General features: G+C 50.4%; 2 protein-coding genes across 6 annotated transcripts; both read left to right on the top strand.

Annotated features, from left to right (window-relative positions):
* The first annotated feature begins 1,246 nt into the window (after positions 1-1,246).
* Fcgrt (Fc gamma receptor and transporter) lies at positions 1,247-10,905 on the top strand. 5 transcript variants are annotated; one of them, XM_087551639.1, is made up of 7 exons: positions 1,247-1,328; positions 1,784-2,053; positions 2,398-2,655; positions 2,867-3,142; positions 8,927-9,196; positions 10,238-10,354; positions 10,544-10,905. In XM_087551639.1, exons 2-7 carry the CDS (start codon positions 1,984-1,986, stop codon positions 10,651-10,653), a joined length of 1,101 nt encoding a protein of 366 aa, XP_087407765.1. In that variant the 5' UTR covers positions 1,247-1,328; positions 1,784-1,983; the 3' UTR covers positions 10,654-10,905. The 5 variants fall into 5 exon arrangements, with proteins under 5 accessions (XP_087407765.1, XP_087407766.1, XP_087407770.1 ...); XM_087551640.1 differs by lacking the exon at positions 1,784-2,053; XM_087551644.1 differs by lacking the exon at positions 2,867-3,142.
* Positions 10,906-11,578: 673 nt separating this feature from the next.
* Rcn3 (reticulocalbin 3) lies at positions 11,579-20,846 on the top strand. Its single transcript, NM_001008694.2, has 7 exons — positions 11,579-11,677; positions 12,110-12,357; positions 14,705-14,907; positions 16,556-16,728; positions 18,834-18,894; positions 20,052-20,251; positions 20,413-20,846. Exons 2-7 carry the CDS (start codon positions 12,116-12,118, stop codon positions 20,518-20,520), a joined length of 987 nt encoding a protein of 328 aa, NP_001008694.1. The 5' UTR covers positions 11,579-11,677; positions 12,110-12,115; the 3' UTR covers positions 20,521-20,846.
* Positions 20,847-22,054: the final 1,208 nt, after the last annotated feature.

Here is a 22,054-nt window from a genome sequence, read left to right as displayed (position 1 = left end):
AGCAGCCAGTGTTCTTTTTGTTGTTTGGTTTTTCAAGACAGGGTTTCTCCATGTACCCCTAGCTGTCCTGGAACTCTCTCTGTAGACACATCTACCCTACCCCTCTGCTACCATGACCATCACCATTACACACACCTACATGTGCCTGTGCATGCAATACAGACCTGGGGGAGAGGGAGGTCAAGGCAGGCTGGAGCAGTTGACTTTCTATTCTCTCTTTAAAAGGCTTTTTTTTTTGGTTCTTTTTTTCGGAGCTGGGGACCGAACCCAGGGCCTTGTGCGTGCTAGGCAAGCGCTCTACCGCTGAGCTAAATCCCCAACCCCTTAAAAGGCTTTTTTAGATTTATTTTATTCATGCCCGGGTGCATACATGTGCCCCACGTTCCTGCCTGGTGTTCAGGGAGATAAGAAATTGTCAGATCCCCTAGAACTGGAGTTATGGATGGCTGTGAGCCACCATGTGGGTGCTGGGAACCAAACTCAGGGCCTCTGAAAAGGCAGCAGGTGCTCTTAACTGCTGAGCCAGCTCTTCAGCTCCAAACTGTCCATTTTCTTGCGTCTGTCTTTCAAGTACATGGGTTCCAGGCCTGCCCCACCATGCCTGCTTTGCCTGTCTATTCTGTCTGCTGATCCTTCTGCTGACCCGCTAGTCGACCACTCATGGCTCTGTCAAGCTCCCTCTCAGCTGTTTATATTCGCTCAAGTCGGCCATGAACCCCTGGCCTCCCCGACTCAGCCTCAGAGCTGGAATTGTGCGCACCCACCCCCTGTCTCCTTTGCTCTCTATCTACCCGTCAACCTATCCATGTCAGTGTCTGTCTCTCTGTGTGTCTGTGTGTCTTTCCTGACAAGATCTTGGGTTGGGTGGCAGGGTAGGAGATGGGGCCTGAGACGAGGACTCTAGTCACAGAGTGTGTAGGCAGGGTTGGGACCACCTCACTCAAGTGCTGGTCACAGAGCGGGTTTACTGCTGAGAGTGGGCTGCAGCCAGGCCTTTCGTGTTAGGCAGTTATGCCATGACTGAGCCACACCCACAGCCCACAAATCCCGAGGTGTCTTAAAGCCACATTCAGTGCCCAGGCCTTTCCAGTACTGTGAGACTACTCTGAAAATGCTCAGAATGAGTAAACACAGAAACTGCTTTGGGAGGCAGGCCGAATGACGACTGCCCCAGGAGGCTTCCAGAGAGGTTGGACAGAGGCCCAGGGGTGTGCTTAAGAGCTCGTGGGTGGAGCTGGATTCCCTCAGAGTTCCACAGTCCTAACTGTGTACAGACAGGATGTAAGAAAAGAACTAGAGGCTCCGAGCAGAGGATCCATCGGCTGCAGGTGAAGAGGGAAGCAGGCTTCTGTGAGGAAGAGGGGCCCAGGGTGAGGGTCAGAGGAGGAGGCCAAGGCCTGGATTTCTAGGTTTGAGGGGCCAGTACCCCAGGGTCAGAGGGAAGGGGATTGGCGCCTAGGTTCTGGGGGAGGAGCATTGTGACCTAGACTCCTTCAGGTGAGAGGGGGGTCTGGTCTGAGGAAGGAAAGCAGAATCCTGGGCACCTGAGCCTGAGAGAGGAAGGCTGGGCCTAGCGTTTTGGGTCTGGGGGAGGATCTTGAAAGTTGACTCCTGGGTCTGAGGGAGGAATTCTGGGAACTGGACTCTTGGGTTGGGTTTGAGGGCTTCTGAGGCTGAAATCTGAGCCCCTGGGAATGAGGGACAGGATAAGGCCTGGCACGTCAGGTCTGAGGGAGGAGAAAAGGAAATAACATAAGTCTGAGACAAATTTTGGTCTGTCTAGTTCTGTAATTAATTAACTAACGTGGATCAAATGAGAAGGTGAAAGTTCACACAGGAGCACTCCTGTCGTCTTGGACTGGGTCTCCATCCCACCATCCAGTGCCCTGGTCTACGAAGAGTCCACAGGGACCTTGTGAAGAATCAACAAGGCGGGGTCCAGAGGAGTCACGTGTGCCTTCCACTCCGGGTCGCCCTGTCAGGATGGGGATGTCCCAGCCCGGGGTCCTCCTCAGCCTCTTATTGGTCCTCCTGCCTCAGACCTGGGGAGCGGGTAAGAGGCCACCAGGACCTACCTGGAGCGGGTCAGAAAGGGGATAGGAAGAAGAGACAAGTAGTGGAGAAGAGACAATAAAAAGGCTTTTTTGGGATGTCCGGGCCTTCCTGGAAATCTCGCTGTGTGTAACTAACTACTCTGAGCATTGTGTCAAATACACTTGACAATCTCAGGGTCATCTCTGTGCCTGTCCATCTGTTTGTCTGTCTTCCTCCCCCTGGGTGTCTGTCCCCTTCTCTCTGTAGGATCGGGGCCCTTCAGGCTGAGCCCAGTCTTCACTCTGCGTTTCTGTGGGGCGGGGTGCAGCGCATGACCCGCTGATTCTCCTCTTTCCTCTGCAGAGCCCCGTCTCCCACTGATGTATCATCTTGCAGCTGTGTCTGACTTATCAACGGGGCTTCCCTCTTTCTGGGCCACGGGCTGGCTGGGTGCTCAGCAATATCTGACCTACAACAACCTGCGGCAGGAGGCTGACCCCTGTGGGGCCTGGATATGGGAAAACCAGGTGTCTTGGTATTGGGAGAAGGAGACCACGGATCTGAAAAGCAAAGAACAGCTCTTCTTGGAGGCCATCAGGACCCTGGAGAACCAAATAAATGGTCAGAAAGGAGGGTGGGCCGTAGTAGCCTGGGCTTGAGGAAGGACGCCTGGGTCATAAAAGGAGGCTGGAGTCCTGGGTCTGAAGTGGGAGGATAAAGACCCCCAGGAATAAGGGGGAAGGTTGGGTCTGAACCTTGAGGTCTGAGGGAGGAGAGGAAAGGAAGGCTGGCCCTTGCTCCTGAGTCTGCTTGCCTGCGTGTTGGCATCTAGGGACCTTCACACTGCAGGGCCTGCTGGGCTGTGAACTGGCCCCTGATAATTCTTCATTGCCCACGGCTGTGTTTGCCCTCAATGGTGAGGAGTTCATGCGGTTCAACCCAAGAACGGGCAACTGGAGTGGGGAGTGGCCGGAGACAGATATCGTTGGTAATCTGTGGATGAAGCAACCTGAGGCGGCCAGGAAGGAGAGCGAGTTCCTGCTAACTTCTTGTCCTGAGCGGCTGCTAGGCCACCTGGAGAGGGGCCGTCAGAACCTGGAGTGGAAGGGTGAGCCTCTCTCCTGTCCCTCCTCCAGATCTCCACAGCCATTCTCAAAGCCTTCCCAGCATCCTCCTCAGTGCAGCCTTTTTCACACATCCCAGTGGACCTTTTTTTAAAGACAAGGTCTCGTGTAGCCCAGGCTAACCATGAGCTCATTGTGTAGCTGAGGATGGTCTTGAATTCCTGATCCTTCTTCCCCATTCCAAGTGCTGGTTTGACAGAAGTGTGTTGCCACACCTAGCAAATTGTTTTTGTTTGTAAGACAGTAGTCCAGGCTGGCTTTGAACTCTCTTGAGTGCTACGACTAAAGGAGTATGCTGCTGTGCCCATCTGCGTTTTCTTTTTTGTTTGTTATAGTTAGGCAGAGTCTCACAATGTAGACCATGGGACCTCAAACTTGTCACCCTCTTGGTCTCAGCCTCTCAAGTGCTAGGATTTTCCATGTCTTTTTCTTCTTGTTAACTTCTAAGAGTTCTTTATATATTGTGGACCCAAATCTTCATCAAATAAGTGTTTCACACACGCTTCCTCGATTGTTTTTCTTTTATTCTTTTAAAGGTATCTTCAAATCTTGGTTTGTTTGTTTTTTTTTTTTTAAATTTATTTATTTTTGTATATAAGTGTTCTGCTTGCATGTGTGCCTGCACACCAGAAGAGGGCATCAGATCCCATTGTAGATGCTTGTAAGATGCCATTTGATTGCTGGGACTTGAACTCAGGACCTCTAAAAGAGAGCAGTTGGTACTCTTTTTTTTTTCTTTTCTTTTTTTTTTTTTCGGAGCTGGGGACCGAACCCAGGGCCTTGCGCTTGCTAGGCAAGTGCTCTACCACTGAGCTAAATCCCCAACCCCAGTTGGTACTCTTAACTGCTAAGCCATCTCTTTAGCCCCGAGCCCTCTTCTGAGGACTGTACTTTTGTTGGTATATCTTGCTTTGAGGTCATTCCCAGCCCAAGATGACCTAGGTCTTTCTGTGTATTTGGAGGAGTTTTACAGCTTTACATTCTACGTATAGATCCTCTTGCTTTCCTTTCCAACAAGTTGGATGTGAAGAAGGTCTGTCATTTCTCCACCCAAGTCTCATCCTGTCTGGATTTGAGTTGTGAGTGTGTTCACGTGTGTGGAGGCCAGAGCACAGCTTTGGGGGTTGGGTCTGGAAAACAAATCTTAAGGCTGGACTCAGCTTGGTGCTTGAGAGCACACAGTGATCTTTCAAAGGATGTGAGTTCAGCTCCCAGTCAGGCAGCTCCCAGACAGCCATAACTCCAGGACCAGGGGATCTGAAGCCACCAGCCAGCCTCCTTGGCCACCTATGCTCACGTGCACACACATACATGCACATAATAAAAACAGAATACTTGTACTTTACTTTTCATATGTGTACTTGTGTGCCTGTGTGCGCATGAGTGCCAGAAGAGGGCGTTACATCCCCTGTAGCTGGAGTTACTGGTAGTTATAGCGTGCCCGATGTGGGTGCTGGAACTGAATCGGAGTTCTCTGAAATAGCCACAAGCTCTTAGTCCCGGAGCCACCTCTCCAGCCCCAACCCCCGTTTGCTTTTTACTCTGCCCCCTCACTTGATTGGCTCCTTTGGGACTGTGCTCACACCCTCTCTCTTGCTAGGTAAGAAAGAGCTCTGCCACTGAGCACACTTTTGGTTGGTTTTGGGTTTTTGGAGACAGGGTTTCTCTGTGTAGTAGCTGTGTTGGAACTCTGTCTGTAGACCAGGCTGGCCTTGAATTCAAAGACCCATCCATCTCTGCCTCCCAAGTGCTGGAGATTAAAGGCATGCGCTGCCGCCGCTGGGCCGTGTTTTAAGTTTTAAAACATCCTTAAAACTTACATTTACTTACTTATCTATGTGTGTGCGTGTGTATGCGTGTATGCGCTATACACCTATGTACGGGGTGTTCACCCGTCCACATGCACAGAGACCAGAGAAGGTGGCTCTCCCGTCTCTGTCCATCTTATTTCCTTGACCCAGATTCTCTCACTGAACTTGAAGCCACACAGGCATCTAGCCAGGCCCCTAACGGTCCTCTTTCCTCTGCCCCTACCCTCAGTGCCAGGGTTACAGTCACGGAGATATGCTTAAGTTTTTTTTTTTTTTTCTTTTTTCTATTTTTTGGAGCTGGGGACCGAACCCAGGGCCTTGTGCTTGCTAGGCAAGTGCTCTACCACTGAGCTAAATCCCCAACCCCTTAAGTTTTTACATAAGTGCTAAGGATTTGAACTTGGGTCCTCATGCTGGTGCAATAAACACTCTTCCCTACTGGGCCATCTCCCCAGCCTGAGGAATTATGGCTGCACAGTTGTCCATCCTAGAAGTCTTCATTTATCAGCCAAGGGGGTTTACATCGTTTCTGTAGTTTGGCTGTTTTGATGGGTGCTACAGTGCAGAATAGGGGCCAATGGTTCCCTGAAATCTTGATATCAACCTCCGGTTAAGTGTCCACAAATAGGATGACTGGTCTCATTAAACCAAAAAAAAAAAAAGCTTTTTTTCTTCTATGTGTGTGTGTGTGTGTGTGTGTGTGTGTTGCCTCCATGTACGTCTGTGCACCATGTGCATGCAAGTACTCACAGAGGCCAGAGGAAGGCATCTGATCCCAGGAGCTGGAATTACAGATGCTTAGCAGTTGCCTACCAAGTGGGTGCTGGGAATTGAACCCGAATCCCCTGAAGAGCAGCCACTTGCTATTAATTTTACCTGCTGAGTCACCTCTCCAGGTCTGGACTCATTTATTCAGAAAAAACATGGTGGCTTGTGTTGGGAGTACACACCTTTAATCTTAGCACTCCGGAGGCAGGGACAGGGAGGTCTCTGAAGCCAGCCAGGGCTAAGAGAAAAAGAAAGAGAAATACCATAGTAGCTACACTGTTTACATTCTCCTTGACAAGGGTTCCAAGTTCTACAGGCACTAGCTACAATTGATACATTGTCTACATGTGACTTTGTTTTTCATAATAGCCTTCTGTTACCAGGTGTAAGGTTATGTTACTGTTTCCTTCCTTCCAAACATACAAGGCAGGGACTCTACTGAGCCACGCCCTAGCCTCACTGGGGGATTCTAGGCAGGGGCTCTACCACTGAGCCACACCCCAGCCTCTGACTGGGGGATTCTAGGCAGGGGCTCTACCACTGAGCCACACCCCAGCCCCTCACTGGGGGATTTTAGGTTATAACACTGGGCATACCATTAGCCCTCACTTTACTTAAAAATATTTTTTTTCTTTTCTTTTTTTTTGGAGCTGGGGACTGAACCCAGGGCCTTGTGCTTGCTAGGCAAGCGCTCTACCACTGAGCTAAATCCCCAACCCCTAAAAATATTTTTAAAGTTACATTTATTTGTATTTGTTTATTTGTGCATGTGAGTGTGTGTTTGTGAGTGTGTGTGTGTGTGTGTGTGTGTATAGACAGGTCAGGGGACTTAGTAAGCTGGATCTCTCCTTCTGCCATGTAGGCTGTGGGGATGGAGCTCAGGTCACCAGGCTTGTCAGCAGGTGTCTACCCACTGAACCACGTCACCAGCCCTCTTTTTTTTTTTTTTTTTTTTTTTTTGGAGCTGGGGACTGAACCCAGGGCCTTGTGCTTGCTAGGCAAGCGCTCTACCACTGAGCTAAATCCCCAACCCCACCAGCCCTCTTTTATTTTATTTTATTTTTAAAACTTTTTCTGATTACATTTATTTTATTGCTAATTTATATGGTTGTGTACATGCACATATTGTGCATGAGACCACAGATGCCAGAAGGCATCAGGTCATTTGCAGCTGGAGTTACTGGTGGTTGAGTGTCACCCAGTGTCGGTACTGGGAATGAACTCAGTTCTGTAGAAAGAGCAGAAAATGCTGCTAAGCTGCTCCTCAGGCTCTTCTGAGCCCTCTTTTGACTTTTTATTTTGAGATGGGGCCTAGCTAAGTTTCCCAAGCTACCTTTCAACTCCCTCTGTGGTTTAATGGGTGAGTCTGTAATCCTGCTGCCCTGGCAGCCAGCTTACAGTTTCTGGGGCTAAGGTGCTTCCTTTTTTTTTTTTTTTTTCTTTTTTTTTCTGTTAAGCAGAAGCCAAGGCTGGGCTGACTCTTAGCACCCTCAGGGTCAGAACTGGAAAACAGGAGAACCATGGGTGTCTCTCAGCACTACCCACAGGAAGTCATCCTCACTGGAAAACAATAACAAGCACAAGGCAGGACACAGAACTGCTGACTGAGGTCCGGTCCTCTGTGGTTGAGAGCCGGTGCCGCAGGTCTTTCTTAGATGCCAGTGAGGCCCCTCTTTCAGGGAAGCTGCCTAGCTTCCTCTTCCTAAGAAATTGTCAGCTTATTTTCTGCTGAGGATCAGAGCAGAACCAAGATTGTGAGACCCACCCTGCATGGAGGGAACGCCTCTGCCGTGCACACAGCCTTGCTGGGGTCTCAGATCCCCATGGATTCCATTTTGTTTAGGGGTTTATTGCTGTTGATTCAGGATCTTGTGTAGCCCAGGCTGGCCCCAAACTTCCTATTTCACCAAAGGTAACCTTGAACTCTTCATCCTCTGACCTCCAGTCTGCAGTGCTGAGATCACAGGGGTTCTCCAGGGTGCACAGTCAATGTCAGTGTGCTTGGGATTGAACCCAGGATTTCACCCAGGTCCAGACAAGCACTCTGCAAACTAAGCCACATCCCCAGCCACAATGTATTTATTTATTTGTGTCTTTCTTTTCTTGGTCTCACTATGTCACTATGTAGCCTTGGCTTGCCTGGAATTGATACGTAGAACAGGTCGGCCTGGTATTCACAGAGATTCAGGTGCTGGGATCATTTGTATGGGCCTGCACCATCACAGCAGCTAGGACAGCCATGTCTCTTCGCTCTGTGTATACACTAATGTGTTCCGAGGGCCAAGAACAGGTCATGCACTAGAGAGGTTTACTACATAAACCAGTATCCGGGGGCACATGGCTGCTGTCTCTTAGCTAGCTCTTAGCAAGTAAAGGCAGGAAGATAAGGAAGTCAAAGTCATGTGTATCTATATAACGGGTTCAAGGCTTGGCCGGACTAAGAGTGAAATTCAGTTGGGAAACAAACAAATACATGTGCCTGGCAAGATACACACTGAGCACAGTGTTTGCTGTGCAGGAAGACCTGGGTTCTGATCCTCAGTCCCCTTGCAAAGGCTGGGTGTACTGCTGCATGTCTATAGCTGCAGGGATGGGTCTGGCAGAGATGGGACCTCACCAGCCGCTTAGTGTGGCTGAAAGGGTGAACCCCAGGTTCAGTGAGAGACTCCATCTCAATAAATAAGTGGAGGGTGGGAGAGGTGACTCAGTGGTTAGGAGCACTTGCTGTTCTTGCAGAAGACCTGGATTTGATTCCTAGCTCCCATATGGTGGTTCACCACCACCCATAACTCCAGTTCCAGGGGATCTGATGTCTTCATCTGGCCTCCATGGGCACTGCCTGCATGTGGTGCACAGACACACAGGCCAAAAATCACTCAGACACACAAAGTGAAAAAGAAAGGGGAAAAAATTTGAAGAGCAAGAGAGGAAGGTGCCTGCCATTGACCTCTGTCCTTGATCCACAAATATACCACACATACGCCAAAATCAGGGGGCGTGGTAGCGGGGTCAGCAGGATGGGGTGTCTGTCACTCTGCGAAGCCCTCTGGGTCAGCACAGTGCTGATAATAGGGAAGTGGGGTCTGTTCATGACAAGTTTCACACCAAGGCTTGGCAGGGGTGGGATCAGTGGGTGAGGTCATAGCCTACCCTAACTGCTGGCCCACCCCATTCCCTGTGTCCCCACAGAGCCGCCATCTATGCGCCTGAAGGCCCGTCCTGGCAACTCTGGCTCCTCAGTACTGACCTGTGCTGCTTTCTCCTTCTACCCGCCGGAGCTCAAGTTTCGATTCCTGCGCAATGGGCTAGCCTCAGGCTCTGGGAATTGCAGCACTGGTCCCAATGGTGATGGATCTTTCCATGCATGGTCATTGCTAGAGGTCAAACGTGGAGATGAACACCATTACCAATGTCAAGTGGAGCATGAGGGGCTGGCCCAGCCTCTCACTGTGGACCTAGGTGAGGCTGTCCCTCTGGCCTCAGTGTCCTCTTTGTTTCTGCTCCTAGCTTCTGATTCTCCATTAACCCTGTGGCCAGTCCCCCTGAGTCTGACCACAAGTCTTGCTACTACTGGTCTTCATGGTGTTTGACCATTCACTTTTGCTCCTGACAGTTCTTGCCATGGCTTTGGTGAAGCACCAACTTTGCCATTTGTCCTGTGACTGCTCCTCCTCAATTAGGTCCTCATTGAGCTCCGTCACAGTGTGGCTGTGTTCTCTCAATATGGCCCTCTTCCTCCTCCTCCTCTTCCTCCTCCTCCTCCTCCTCTGCTTCTTCTCCTCCTCCTCTTCTTCTTCTTCAGATTTATATCTAAGAGTATGCATATATGTTTAATTTCCTTACGTTCTTTATGTGAGAAGGGAAGGCAGAGGTGAGCCTGTGTCGTGGGATACTTGAGAAGACAGAGGACAACTTGGGGATCAAACTCACTAGGCTTTAGGGCAAATGCCTTAACTCATTGAGCCTTCTCGCCAGCCTAGATTTATAGAGGGTTGGGCTCAGGTTGGAACCAAACTGATCCTCTGCAAGAGCAGCAAGTGCTCTTAACATTAACAGCTCTAGCCATCTCTCCAGCACAGTGGCAGGTTCTTTTTTTTCCGGAGCTGGGGACTGAACCCAGGGCCTTGCGCTTCCTAGGCAAGCGCTCTACCACTGAGCTAAATCCCCAACCCGGCAGGTTCTTTTTTTTTTTTTTTTCTCTTTTTCTTTCTTTTTGTTTTTGAGACAGGGTTTCTCCGTATAGTTTTGGCTGTCCTAGAACTTGCGATGTAGACAAGCCTGGCCTCTAACCCACACATCTGTGTGCCTCGGCCTCCCAAATCCTGGGATTAAGAGGTGTGCCACCACTGTGTAGCTGGTTCTTACATTCAGGGTGGAAACACATGAGGCCCAGGGCCTTTTCTCTGCATACACCCACCCTCAGATATATGCTTCTGGGGCTCTCTGAGAGGAGTCACCGACTCCTTTCTTCCCTGTCTTCATGAGACTTTCTGGCTGCAGATTCGCCCGCCAGATCTTCTGTGCCTGTGGTCGGAATCATTCTTGGTTTATTGCTGGTGGTAGTGGCCATCGCAGGGGGTGTGCTGCTATGGAACAGGATGCGAAGTGGGCTGCCAGGTGCGTGCAGGGTTGGGGAGGGGTGGGGTGGGAAGTAGAGGAGAGAAAGAGGGGAGGGAGAGACAGAGACAGCCCCTGACCACCCTGGGAAAAGAGATGGGGACAGACACCATAGTGTGGCCCTCACAGGTGTGTTGGGTGGGTGAGACCTTAGATACATTTGTTGACCTCTATTCCTCTCTCTCTTAGCCCCATGGCTTTCTCTCAGTGGTGATGACTCTGGCGACCTATTGCCTGGTGGGAACTTGCCCCCGGAGGCTGAACCTCAAGGTGTAAATGCCTTTCCGGCCACTTCCTGATGCCAACCCAGGCCCCATACCCATTGCAGCCTGTGGGGCTGTGTGACCTCCTGAACTGTCTCTGAGCCTCCCGAGGGAGCCCTGGGCTGGATGTCCTCCTCGTGGATCCCTTCTTTTGTGGCCTGCTTCAGTTTCCCCTCTTAATGTCAATGGCTATTTCCATCTCCACATAAATTTGGGCCCAAATCTGTGTGTGCATCGTTATTCTCAGGTTTCAGGCAGCCGGAATAAATTGAACAAGTTTGAGAAAGATCTTACAGACTCCTCCTGATTGCTGTGGTACAGCCTGGCCATTTTATAGACCGAGTTGTGTATTTTTAGTCATAAATGTATGTGATACCTAAACCATACCAGGCATCATTTCTCCTCTCCCTCTCCGTCCCTCTCCCCTCTCCCCTCCCCCTTCCCTCCCTCTCCCTCAAGACAGGGTCTTCCTATGTAGTCCTGGCTGGCTGCAAACTCATAGAGATCCACCTGCTTCTGCCTCCTAAGTGTTGGTAGCATGAGCCACCAAACCCGATCTCCTCTTTTCTGAAACGGATCTGAGAAACGGAAAGAGTTAAAAAAAACAAAACAAGGGGTTGGGGATTTAGCTCAGTGGTAGAAGCGCAAGGCCCTGGGTTCGGTCCCCAGCTCCGAAAAAAAGAAAAGAAAAACAAAACAAAACAAAACAAAACAACAGAAAAAGAAAAAAACAAAACAAAACAAAACCCACATTCTCTTAATTCTCTGGGGCCAGAGACTCTGGAGTGGTCGTGCAGTCAGCCCGTATGTCTGCTGGGAGTTGTAGTTCAACATCGGCCTTCTCCGCTGGAGCTCAGGCTTGTGGACGTGGCAAGGGGGTCCGGGGCACTCTTCTTCTCCTCCTCGCTCATTGGCTCCGCCCCTGAGGCTCTTCTGCGCAGTCATTGGTCAGAGGGCGGTGGCCTCTGGACTGCCTGTGGCAGAGCTTAACTGGAAGCAGGCCAAGTTGGGCATCTTTGCGTGAAAGCAGAGCTCAGCGTGGGGAGCGAACCCAGGCCAGGTAACAGAGATGTGGTGGGGCGAGGGTGGGGTGGGTGGAAAGGTGGAGATCTAGCTATGGAGGGGGCTTCAGCGTGAGGCTCACGGTCCAGACTCCCCAGCCACATAGAGGAGCCTGCATGATGCTTTTGGCCACCACCATGCCCTCAACTTTGTGTGGGATGTGTGCCACGTCTCTAACTGAAATACCCCCTTTCTGCTCTGAGAGTCCTCTGAGGCTCGGATTTCATCCCCAGAGATGGTTTTACCTTCAGATTCTCGATTCTTTTTGCCGACTTTTCTTGAGCCCCAAACTGTTTGCAGCCTGCGCGGATATCTGCACTGCCTCAGGCAGCCTCCCCCCACGCCCCTTCAAAGTTCTCTCGCATTATCTCTGGTTTAGATTTTTTCCCCCAAATCTTACCCCTGACCCATGTTCCTCGCTTCTCCCCAGGAACCGATGATGTGGCGATGGACGCTTATGTTGCTTCTCTTACTGCTGAGGCACTGGGCCCTGGGGAAGCCATCTCCTGATGCAGGACCTCATGGCCAGGATAGGGTGCATCATGGAACCCCCCTGAGTGAGGCCCCCCACGATGACGCCCACGGGAATTTCCAGTACGACCATGAGGCGTTCCTGGGACGAGACGTGGCCAAGGAATTTGACCAACTCACCCCAGAAGAAAGCCAGGCCCGACTTGGGTAGGAGGATGCGGGGAGCCGTGGAGAAGTGGGAGGTGGGGAGAAATGAGCTCACTGAGAAGACTTAGAGGCAGAAAACCGGACAGAACTGTGGTACTCACCTCCTGGGAAAAGGTAGAGTTAAACCTGAGGCTGTGGGGGACCAGTGTCACCAACACCTGGGTTCTCTCTCTACTTCAATCCACCCTATGCCTGTCTGGGCATCCCTGTTCTCTCTTCTAAACGTGTCACCGACTCTCGGTAGAGACTGAAGACATGGGATTTGAGGAAGATGCCAAGCTCAGAGGCCAGGTTGAACTGGGATGAATGACGCCAGCTGGACAGGATTGCCCTGTTTCTAGGTGACAGACACTGTCAGCATGGGCCCGGGACAAGAAGGCCACTCACGTATATATGCTTGATTATTTTCGTTATTATTAGTACTTTGAGATAGAATTTCATTTGTGGTACTAGCTGGTCTGGAATTCACGCTGTAGACTGGACTGGTCCAGAATTCAGAAGTCTGCCTGCCTCTGCCTCCCGAGTGCTGGGATTAAAGGAGTGCATCTTTAATGTGGTGACGATTTCTAATTTTTTTTTTCTTTTTTCCGGAGCTGGGAACCGAACCCAGGGCCTTGCGCTTGCTAAGCAAGCGCTCTACCACTGAGCTATATCCCCAACCTGACAATTTCTAATTTTAAACTGGGCAAATGGTAGCAGGGTGGAGCTGGAGAGGGAGGAGTCCAAAATTGATCTGCCCACCTAGGGAAGTGGGCAGAGCTTGAGTCCACTGGCAGACTGGGCTTGAAAGAGGGGCGGGCCCTGAGATAGTGAGAGGTGGAGTTTCAAGAGACAGTAGCATTCTCCTATTGGGGTGCAGTTAGAGGCCGGGCTCACTGTTCACACTTCAGCTCAGTCCAGCGAAGGTCTATGTAACGCTTAGGGGACCGGGCTAGAGTAGAGGGTGGGACCTTGTTTGTGCCACGTGCTAATACAAGTCTCTAGGACTCCGGTAGGGGACAGGCTAGGTGAAGATGGCAGGCTTTTAGAAGGGCCTGGCACTGAGATTAACAGGTGCCTCTCAGTTCACCTAGCATCTTTACTGCCTTTCCAAGCCTATACAGCAGCATTTCTGAGGGGTGTGGCTAGGGGCAAGAGGCGGAGTCAGGATGGGCAAAGACATAGTGTGGGTGAATCCTATCAATGGTGATGCTCTTCCTGGTCCTGTACTCACAATTTTAATCCCAGGACTTGGAAGGCAGAGGCAGGCAGATCTCTGTGAGTTCCAGACCGGTCTGGTCTACCGAGTGAGTTTCGGGTTAGCCAGGAATACATAATGAGACCCTGCCCTCAAACAAACAAACAAACAACCCCCAATAATCCGCTAAATAGTACAAACAAAAACAGACAGTTCCTCTCTTTGGTTTATTTGGAGTCCCACCACCAGTTTGCTTGCACATCTTGGGTAGCATTTTTTTTCCTTATTTATCTATCTTTATTTCTAAATAATTGTTTTATTTTAAGTATATGGATATTTTGCCTGCATGCACATGTATATGTACCACACGGATGCCAATGGATCTTCTGGAATTGGAGTTACAGTTGTGAGCTTCCATGTGGAATGCTGGAATTGAACCTATCTAAAGGAGCACCCCGTGCTCCTCACCACAGAGCTGTTTCTCTAGCCTTCTTATTTTTCTTTTAATTTTTTCCTTTCTTTTCTTTTCTCTCACGACAATCTTTTTTTTTTTTTTTTTTTTTTGAGTTTGCCTAAATAGTCCTTGCTGCTGTGTCTTGAAGACTAGGTTGGCCTTGAACTCACAGAGATCTGCCTGCCGAGTGCTGGAATGAAAGGCCTGCTCTTTTTTATTTTTTATTTTTATTTTTTTTTCCTTTTCTTTTTTTTCGGGGCTGGGGATTGAACCCAGGACCTTGCGCTTCCTAGGCAAGCACTCTCTCTACCACTGAGCCAAATCCCCAACCCCCTTTTTTATTTTTTTAATTAAAAAGATTTATTTATATGAGTGTAGGTATCTTTCATGTTTGTATGTTAACCATTAACCTATCTGTGCCCACAGAAACCACGAGAGGGTAATGGATCCCCTGCTACCGGAGTTACAGATACTTGTGATCTGTTTTGTGGGGCTCATGGGAAACAAGCTCAGGTTCCTCCAAGAGCAGCCAGGGCTCTTAATTGCTAAGCCATCACTTAAGTTCCCATTTTTGTCTTATGTGGGGGCAAGGGTGACTCTACATGACAGGGAGGGGCCTTGGTGGGCGGAGTCAGGATTGAGATTGACTGCATCTCTACTCTAGGGGCAGGGCCTCATTGGGCAGGACCAGAGACTGACATTCATTCTCCTTGCAGGCGGATTGTAGACCGCATGGACCTTGCTGGGGACAGCGATGGCTGGGTGTCCTTAGCTGAGCTCCGCGCGTGGATTGCGCACACACAGCAGCGGCACATCCGTGACTCGGTGAGCGCAGCCTGGCACACCTACGACACGGACCGCGACGGGCGCGTGGGTTGGGAGGAGTTGCGCAATGCCACCTATGGCCATTATGAGCCCGGTATGGTATGCCCACCTCGCCTTTGCCCTATGACCTCGCTTTTAGGATCTTGTCACTGATACTTCCCTCCATTTCAAATGTCATTTGCTCTTCCTTCTGAACTCCAGCCTATGTGACAAGTTGACTGGAGACTTCACATCCCTGGCAGGAACTACTTAACGCTTAACCGTCTTGTTAACCAGACCCCTGATCTCTGTTTCTTTTCGAGATGGTATCCCTACGCAGTGTCGGTGTCTTAGCTAGGGTCACTATGATGAAACACTGGACCAAAAGCAAGTTGGGGAGGAGAAGGTTTCTTTGGCCTCTGCTTCCACATCTGTGTCCATCACTGAAGAATTAGCTATAGCACTGGTTCTCAACTTGTGGGTCCCGACCCCTTTGGGGTTCACATATCAGCTATCCTGTGTATCAGATAGTTACATCACAACTCATAACAGTAGCAAAATTACAATTAGGAAGTAGCAACAAAGCAATTCTATGGGGGCCGCCAGAACCTGAGGAGCTGTATTAGAGGGTCAGAGCGTTAAGAAGGTTGACCACTATTCTACAGCCCAGTGTTATGGAAGTGTTTTCTCAATCAGGGTTCCCTCCTCTCAGATGACTCTGACCTGCGTGTCAGGTTGACATAAAATTAGCCAGCACCCCTGGCTAGCTGTCTTCTTCAGTCTTGCTTACAGTCTCAGCATTTGTGGGGTAGAGGAGGCAGGAGGATAGCCCCGAGCTCAAGGATAGGTATGGCACAGGTGACTCCCTCCATGCTTCAGGGACCCTAGGAGACAGACAAGCTACCTCCTTAGCCTCTCCCACCAGCAATGTTGTGTTCATAGGGTTTCTGCCCCAGTTTCTTTGGTGGAGTCCACGATCTCCTCAATACTTTGCACTTCGCCTACGCTGTTCCTCCTTTGGCGAGAAGCCCTTCCCTGCCTCTGTCATGGAGTTAGAGCCAGTCACTTGCTGTATCAGGAAAGAACTTCAGGGCTAACCAGGCCAGTGTCCGCTCAGAGCCCAGTCATTTCACCTTCAGAAAAGAGGACAAATGGAAAAGGCAACAGTCTGGCTTTGTGTGAGGATTACATAGAGCATTGTAGGAAACGGGACACAGAGGGGCCTGGGGAGTGGGAATGGTGCAGCTCCCCTTTAATCCCAACACTGGGAGGGAGAGGCAGGCAGGCAGGTCTCTGTGAACTAACAGGCTACCCATTGAGTTGCAGGTCAGCCTGGGCTACATAGTGAAGCTCCAGTCTGTGACGTCACTGACTGTGTTACAGCCAGATACAAGAAGCTGAGTATATTACACGTGAAAATTATTATTTTACATCTCTAGGGATTGAACCTGGGGCCTCACACTTGCCAGGAATGGTTGAGCCACACAGCAGCCCCTCACTGGGAGATTCTAGGCAGGGGCTCGCTGCTGGGCTATCTGATAGTCTTGCTTAGTTACCCTGGCTGACCTTGAACTTGCAATTCTCTTGCTGCAGTCTTTTAAGGATGAGAATGACAGACCTGCCCACATACCCATCATGTGACTGACATGTGTTACTTCTTACACACTGTGGCAGGCCTTCTGCTAGCTGAGTCCTTCTGTTCCCTAAGGCCCCAGGCCTCGCCTCTGTGACCACGCATCTCATCCACATCTGTCCTTCCCCAGGGGAGGAATTTCATGATGTGGAGGATGCCGAGACTTACAAGAAGATGCTGGCTCGGGATGAGCGCCGATTCCGGGTAGCTGACCAAGATGGGGACTCCATGGCTACTCGGGAAGAGCTGACGGCCTTTCTGCATCCTGAGGAGTTCCCTCACATGCGGGACATCGTGGTGGCAGTGAGTTTCATTGCAGAGAGCATGATTCCCAAACCTGTCCTGGGTCCCAGCAGCTTTCACAAGGATTCCAGGCCACCAGTGTAGATGTGGGACAGCATTTTATCCCGTGTCTACTCCCCATCAAGTACCTGGTACCTCTTTGTCAGTCCTTCCTGTGCTCCTGTTAGATGTCTGGTCCCCAGCCTGTTCCCAGACACAACATCTTAAAAAGATGCCTCAGGTGAACACCAATTGTGGCCAGAGCCCAGGAAAACACAGTTTATTTGAAATTCACATATAACAGGCTATGATTTTTTTTTTTAAAGATTTGCTTATTTTATGTATGTGAGTACACTGTCGCCATCTTCAGACATAGCAGAAGAGGGCATCAGATCTCATTACAGATGGCTGTGAGCCGCCATGTGGTTGCTGGGATTTGAACTCAGGACCTCTGGAAGAGCAGTCAGTGCTCTTATCCTCTGAGCCATCTCTCCAGCCCAGCATGCTGTGATTTAATCAAATCTCAGATACTAGATATGGAACGTACTTACGGGGAAGGCGGTGGGGCGTACAGGTGCTGCAGTGGCCATGAAAGGTGCTGGACCACCTGGACCTGGAGTTGCACTGGTCCGGGGAACTGAACTCAGATCCTCTGAGACAGCGGGTGCTCCTCACCTCAGAGCCAGGGCTCCACACTTTGTTGCTATTTGCTTCTTGAGACTGGACATTGACCAAGACTTGGGGCTTGCCGATTAAACTAGGCTGGCTGACCAGCTGTCCCCCGGCATCTCTCTGTCTCTGCCTCCCAGCTCTGGGGTGGTAAGTGTGGGTCACCAGGCCCCTCTTATGCAGGTTTTGAGTAATGCAATTCAGATCTTCGTGCTTGTGTGGCAACTACAGGGATCTTATAAATTTGTTTTGTCTCTTAGGGTCCACTGCTAATCTTCAGTGACTATTGAGCTCTTGAACTTGAAGAAGTGGATTCTATCTATCCATCCATCCATCCACCCACCCACCCACCCACCCACCCATCCATCCATCCATCCATCCATCCATCTATCTATCTATCTATCTATCTATCTATCTATCTATCTATCTATCTATCTATCTATCTATCTGAGCTTTGGAGGCAGGCTTTCTCTGTGTAGCCCTGGCTTTCCTGGAACTCACTATGTAGACCAGGCTGGCCTCAAACTCATAGAGATTTGCTTTGCTGGTGCTGGAATTAAAGACATGTTCCACCACCACCCAACCAGAAACCATTTATTAAATTAGGACAGATAACATGAAGAGTAGACATGTGGGTGCATGTGCCAAAAATAGTCCATGTGCCGGAGGGATGGCCTAACAGTTAAGAGTACTAGCTGTGGGGTTGGGGATTTAGCTCAGTGGTAGAGCGCTTGCCTAGGAAGCGCAAGGCCCTGGGTTCGATCCCCAGCTCCGAAAAAAAGAACCAAAAAAAAAGAAAAAAGAGTACTAGCTGTTCCAACAGAAGCCTGGGGTTCTTTTCTCAGCCCTGGTATAACTCCAGTTCTACAGGGTCTGATGGCCTTGTTGATGTTGGAGGGATTGTGTGCACGTGGTACACAGGCATGCAGGCAAAACATCCACACATAAATTTTTTTAAAAAATATTTATTATATTTGAGTACACTGTAGCTGTCTTCAGACACACCAGAAGAGAGCATCAGACCCCATTACAGATGGTTGTGAGCCACCATGTGGTTGCTGGGATTTGAACTCAGGACCTCTGGAAGAGCAGTCGGTGCTCTTAACTACTGAGCCATCTCTCCAGCCCCACATAAAATTAAAAAGAAAAAAATCTTTAAATATACATTATCGATGAGCTGGTTGTAGCGGAACACAACTCTTGGGAGGCTGAAGCAGGCTGGACTCAGTTCAAAGCCAGCCTTGTCTACAGAGTGAGTTATACACCAGCCAGGGCTACACAGTGAGAGCCTATCTCATAGAACCAAACAGACAAATCTGGGCAGGGTCGGACATGGGGGTTCCTGGCTGCTTCACACTGGACACAAGCACATCTGGTCACATCCACAGACCCCCCCTCCCCGTGGACATTGCTCAGTTGTATGTACACTGACCCTTCACCCCAATGCCTCTCCCCAGGAGACCCTGGAGGACCTTGACAAGAACAAAGATGGCTACGTGCAGGTGGAAGAGTACATCGGTGAGCAAGGCCGGCTCTCACCTGAGGCCTGCCATCTCCTGGCATCAAGGGGAGCTGAGGTCCTCATGCCTCATGCTGCATGAATCAAGCCCCCACTGTGTGCAGAGTCTACTGCATGTCTAGCCCAGGGAGCATTCATGGGGAACCTGCAGAAAGCACCAGAGAGAGAGATGCCCTTTTGGGACAGCCTGGGGCTCTACAATGGCCACGGCTCAACAGCTTGGCTTTGTTGGCTGTACCAGGCTCCAGATTTGTCTTGTTTCCATAGCATTGTCTCCCGTTGTCCTGTCCGGGGCTATTTCAAGTGTTTTAACCTGGACAGCCAGCCCTGTGCTAGGCCTTGGCTGTTTAACTCAGGGATGAGGATAAAATCTGACGGTTTTGCTGGCTTTTAGGAAAAAAAAATTTTTTTTTCTTTTTTTGAGCTAGGTCTCCTGTAACTCAGGCTGGCCTCTTGAACTTGCTATGAAGTGGAGAACACCTTCGATTCCTTTTTTTTTTTTTTTTTTTTTTCTTTTTTTCAGAGCTGGGGACCGAACCCAGGGCCTTGCGCTCGCTAGGCAAGCGCTCTACCGCTGAGCTAAATCCCCACCCCCCCCCTTTTTTTTAAGATTTATTTATTTAACGTATGTGAGTGAGTACACTGTTGCTGTCTTCAGACACACAGAAGTGGGCATCATATCTCATTACAAATGGTTGTGAGCGGGGCTGGGGATTTAGCTCAGTGGTAGAGCGCTTACCTAGGAAGCGCAAGGCCTTGGGTTCGGTCCCCAGCTCCGAAAAAAGAACCAAAAAAAAAAAAAAAAAAAATGGTTGTGAGCCACCATGTGGTTGCTGGGATTTGAACTCAGGACCTCTGGAAGAGCAGTCAGTGCTCTTAACCACTGAGCCATCTGTCCAGCCCTCTAAATCTTTTAAAATAACATGTTTTATTCCCCGGCACAAATTTGACAGAAGATGGAGGACTGACTGATGGCCAAGGGGGCTGGCGGCTTGCGTGTGGGTGTGTGTGCAGATGGGCTGGAGAGGAAAGAGTGGGAGGTGTGTGGGTGTGGAGTACGCCTCAAGGAAGATGGCTCTTAGGATGCAGGATGAAGGTCTCCCAGGCTTTCAGGGCTGCCCCAGACCTCATCTTCCCCCACCCTGATCCCCTCCAGCGGACTTGTACTCTGCGGAGCCTGGGGAGGAGGAACCGGCCTGGGTACAGACAGAGAGGCAGCAGTTCCGAGACTTCCGGGATCTGAACAAGGATGGGCGGCTGGACGGCAGTGAAGTCGGTTACTGGGTGCTGCCTCCGTCCCAGGACCAGCCCCTGGTGGAGGCCAATCACCTGCTGCATGAGAGCGACACAGACAAGGTGAGTCCGGGCTACTGAAAGAGACTGAGAGACACATCCAGAGAAACAGATGGGGACGAGACCCAGAGGAGAGCAGCAAGGCGGAGGAGGGGTCCTAGGGACGTCCTGAGTGGGGAGGGTCCCATGTGGGCCCTGCCACCTGCTGACCCCTTTGCCCACAGGATGGCCGACTGAGCAAAGCTGAGATCCTAAGCAACTGGAACATGTTTGTGGGTAGCCAGGCCACCAACTACGGTGAGGATCTGACAAGGCACCACGATGAGCTCTGATTCCCCGGTCTGCTCAGACTTCTGACCCCATGACCACATGGGGGCAACTGCGGGGGGCCACTGCAGCCAGCCCCTCCCTCCAGGACACAGACTCAGCTCTGGTGTTCCTGGTTCTTGGGCCCTCAGTCACCTTCTCTTCCAGAGACCCCTGTCACCAGCCCTGGTACCCCCCCCAACCTGCCCAGGACACTCAGGCACTTAAATGACACTGATACCATCCCCAGCACAGACCCAGGGGACCACATCCTGACTGAACCTCAATCTGAACTAAAACAGCACAAGCTAACCTGTCCTGCCTAGGAGCAATAAAAGCTGTTGCTGGGGTCCCCTGCTCTGTCTGTCTGTCTGAGAGCGGGGTGGAGGATGCTGGGAAGAGATGGAGGAGCATGCTGGGAACTGAGGGCTGCAATAAAAGGCGTAGCCCACGGGTTCTCAATCTGTGGGTCTCGCCCCTTTAGGAGTCGGTGTCCCTTTCCCGGGGTCACATGCTATCAGATAGCCTGCATATCAGACGTTTCCATTACGATTCATAACTATAGAAGGTCACAGCAATGCAATAGCAACGAAAATGACTTTATGGTTGGTGGAGGTCTGCCACAACAGGAGGAGCTGTGTTTCGGGTCACAGCACTAGGAAGCTTGAGAAGAACTGGTCTAGGCCATCTGGACGTGGGAGGTGGATGTTAGTGGAAGCCTGAGGGCGTTCCCAGAGACTGAGACTGAAGCCAGCAGCCTGGGGGCCGCAGGAAAGTCAGGCAGGAAATAGCGCCCGGTAAGTGCCGCAGGGGGGGTGAGGTGGGGTGGGGTGGGGGGAGCACAAAACCACAGCTGGAGAAACAAGCACGGTTCTCAGTGAAACACCCTGTGCTGTGGGCTCTGAAAAGGGAATAGCCAGGAATGAGGGAGGGGGGAGCCTGTGTGTCACTGCATTGAGCTACAGTGATGTATATGGTGACACCAGCACTCTAGGGTAGAGTCTGGGGCAGGAGATGTTCTGGGAGTTCATGTCTAGCCTGTTTGTTTTGTTTTGTTTTTAAAAAGGTTGGAGGGGTTGGGGATTTAGCTCAGTGGTAGAGCGCTTGCCTAGGAAGCGCAAGGCCCTGGGTTCGGTCCTCAGCTCCGAAAAAAAGAAAAGAAAAAAAAAAAAGGTTGGAGCGAGGAAAGGGGGGAAATAATGTAGTTATATTTTACTTTAAAAGAGGAAGGGGGTTGGGGATTTAGCTCAGTGGTAGCGCAAGGCCCTGGGTTCGGTCCTCAGCTCCGGAAAAAAGAAAAAAAAGAGAAAGGGATGCAAAATAAAGTAAAAAAGCCAAGCGGTGGTGCACATCTTTAGTCCTAGCACTTACTTGGGAGACAGAGGCTAACAGATATTTGTGAAATTGAGGCCAGCCTGGACTACAAAGCCAGTTCCAGGACAGCAAGGACTGTCACACAGAGAAACCAGGTCTTGAAAAGCAAACAAACAAAAGGTGCATGCATGTGTGTGTGCACATGCCTGTGTGTGTGTGTGTGTGTGTGTGTGTGTGCCTGTGTGT

This window comes from Rattus norvegicus, chromosome 1, assembly GCF_021556685.1.
Source record: "Rattus norvegicus strain SHRSP/BbbUtx chromosome 1, alternate assembly SHRSP_T2T, whole genome shotgun sequence".
NCBI classification, from domain to species: Eukaryota; Metazoa; Chordata; class Mammalia; order Rodentia; family Muridae; genus Rattus; species Rattus norvegicus.
Note: the sequence above shows the minus strand (reverse complement) of the source record. Positions and strands in the feature narration are given on the sequence as shown.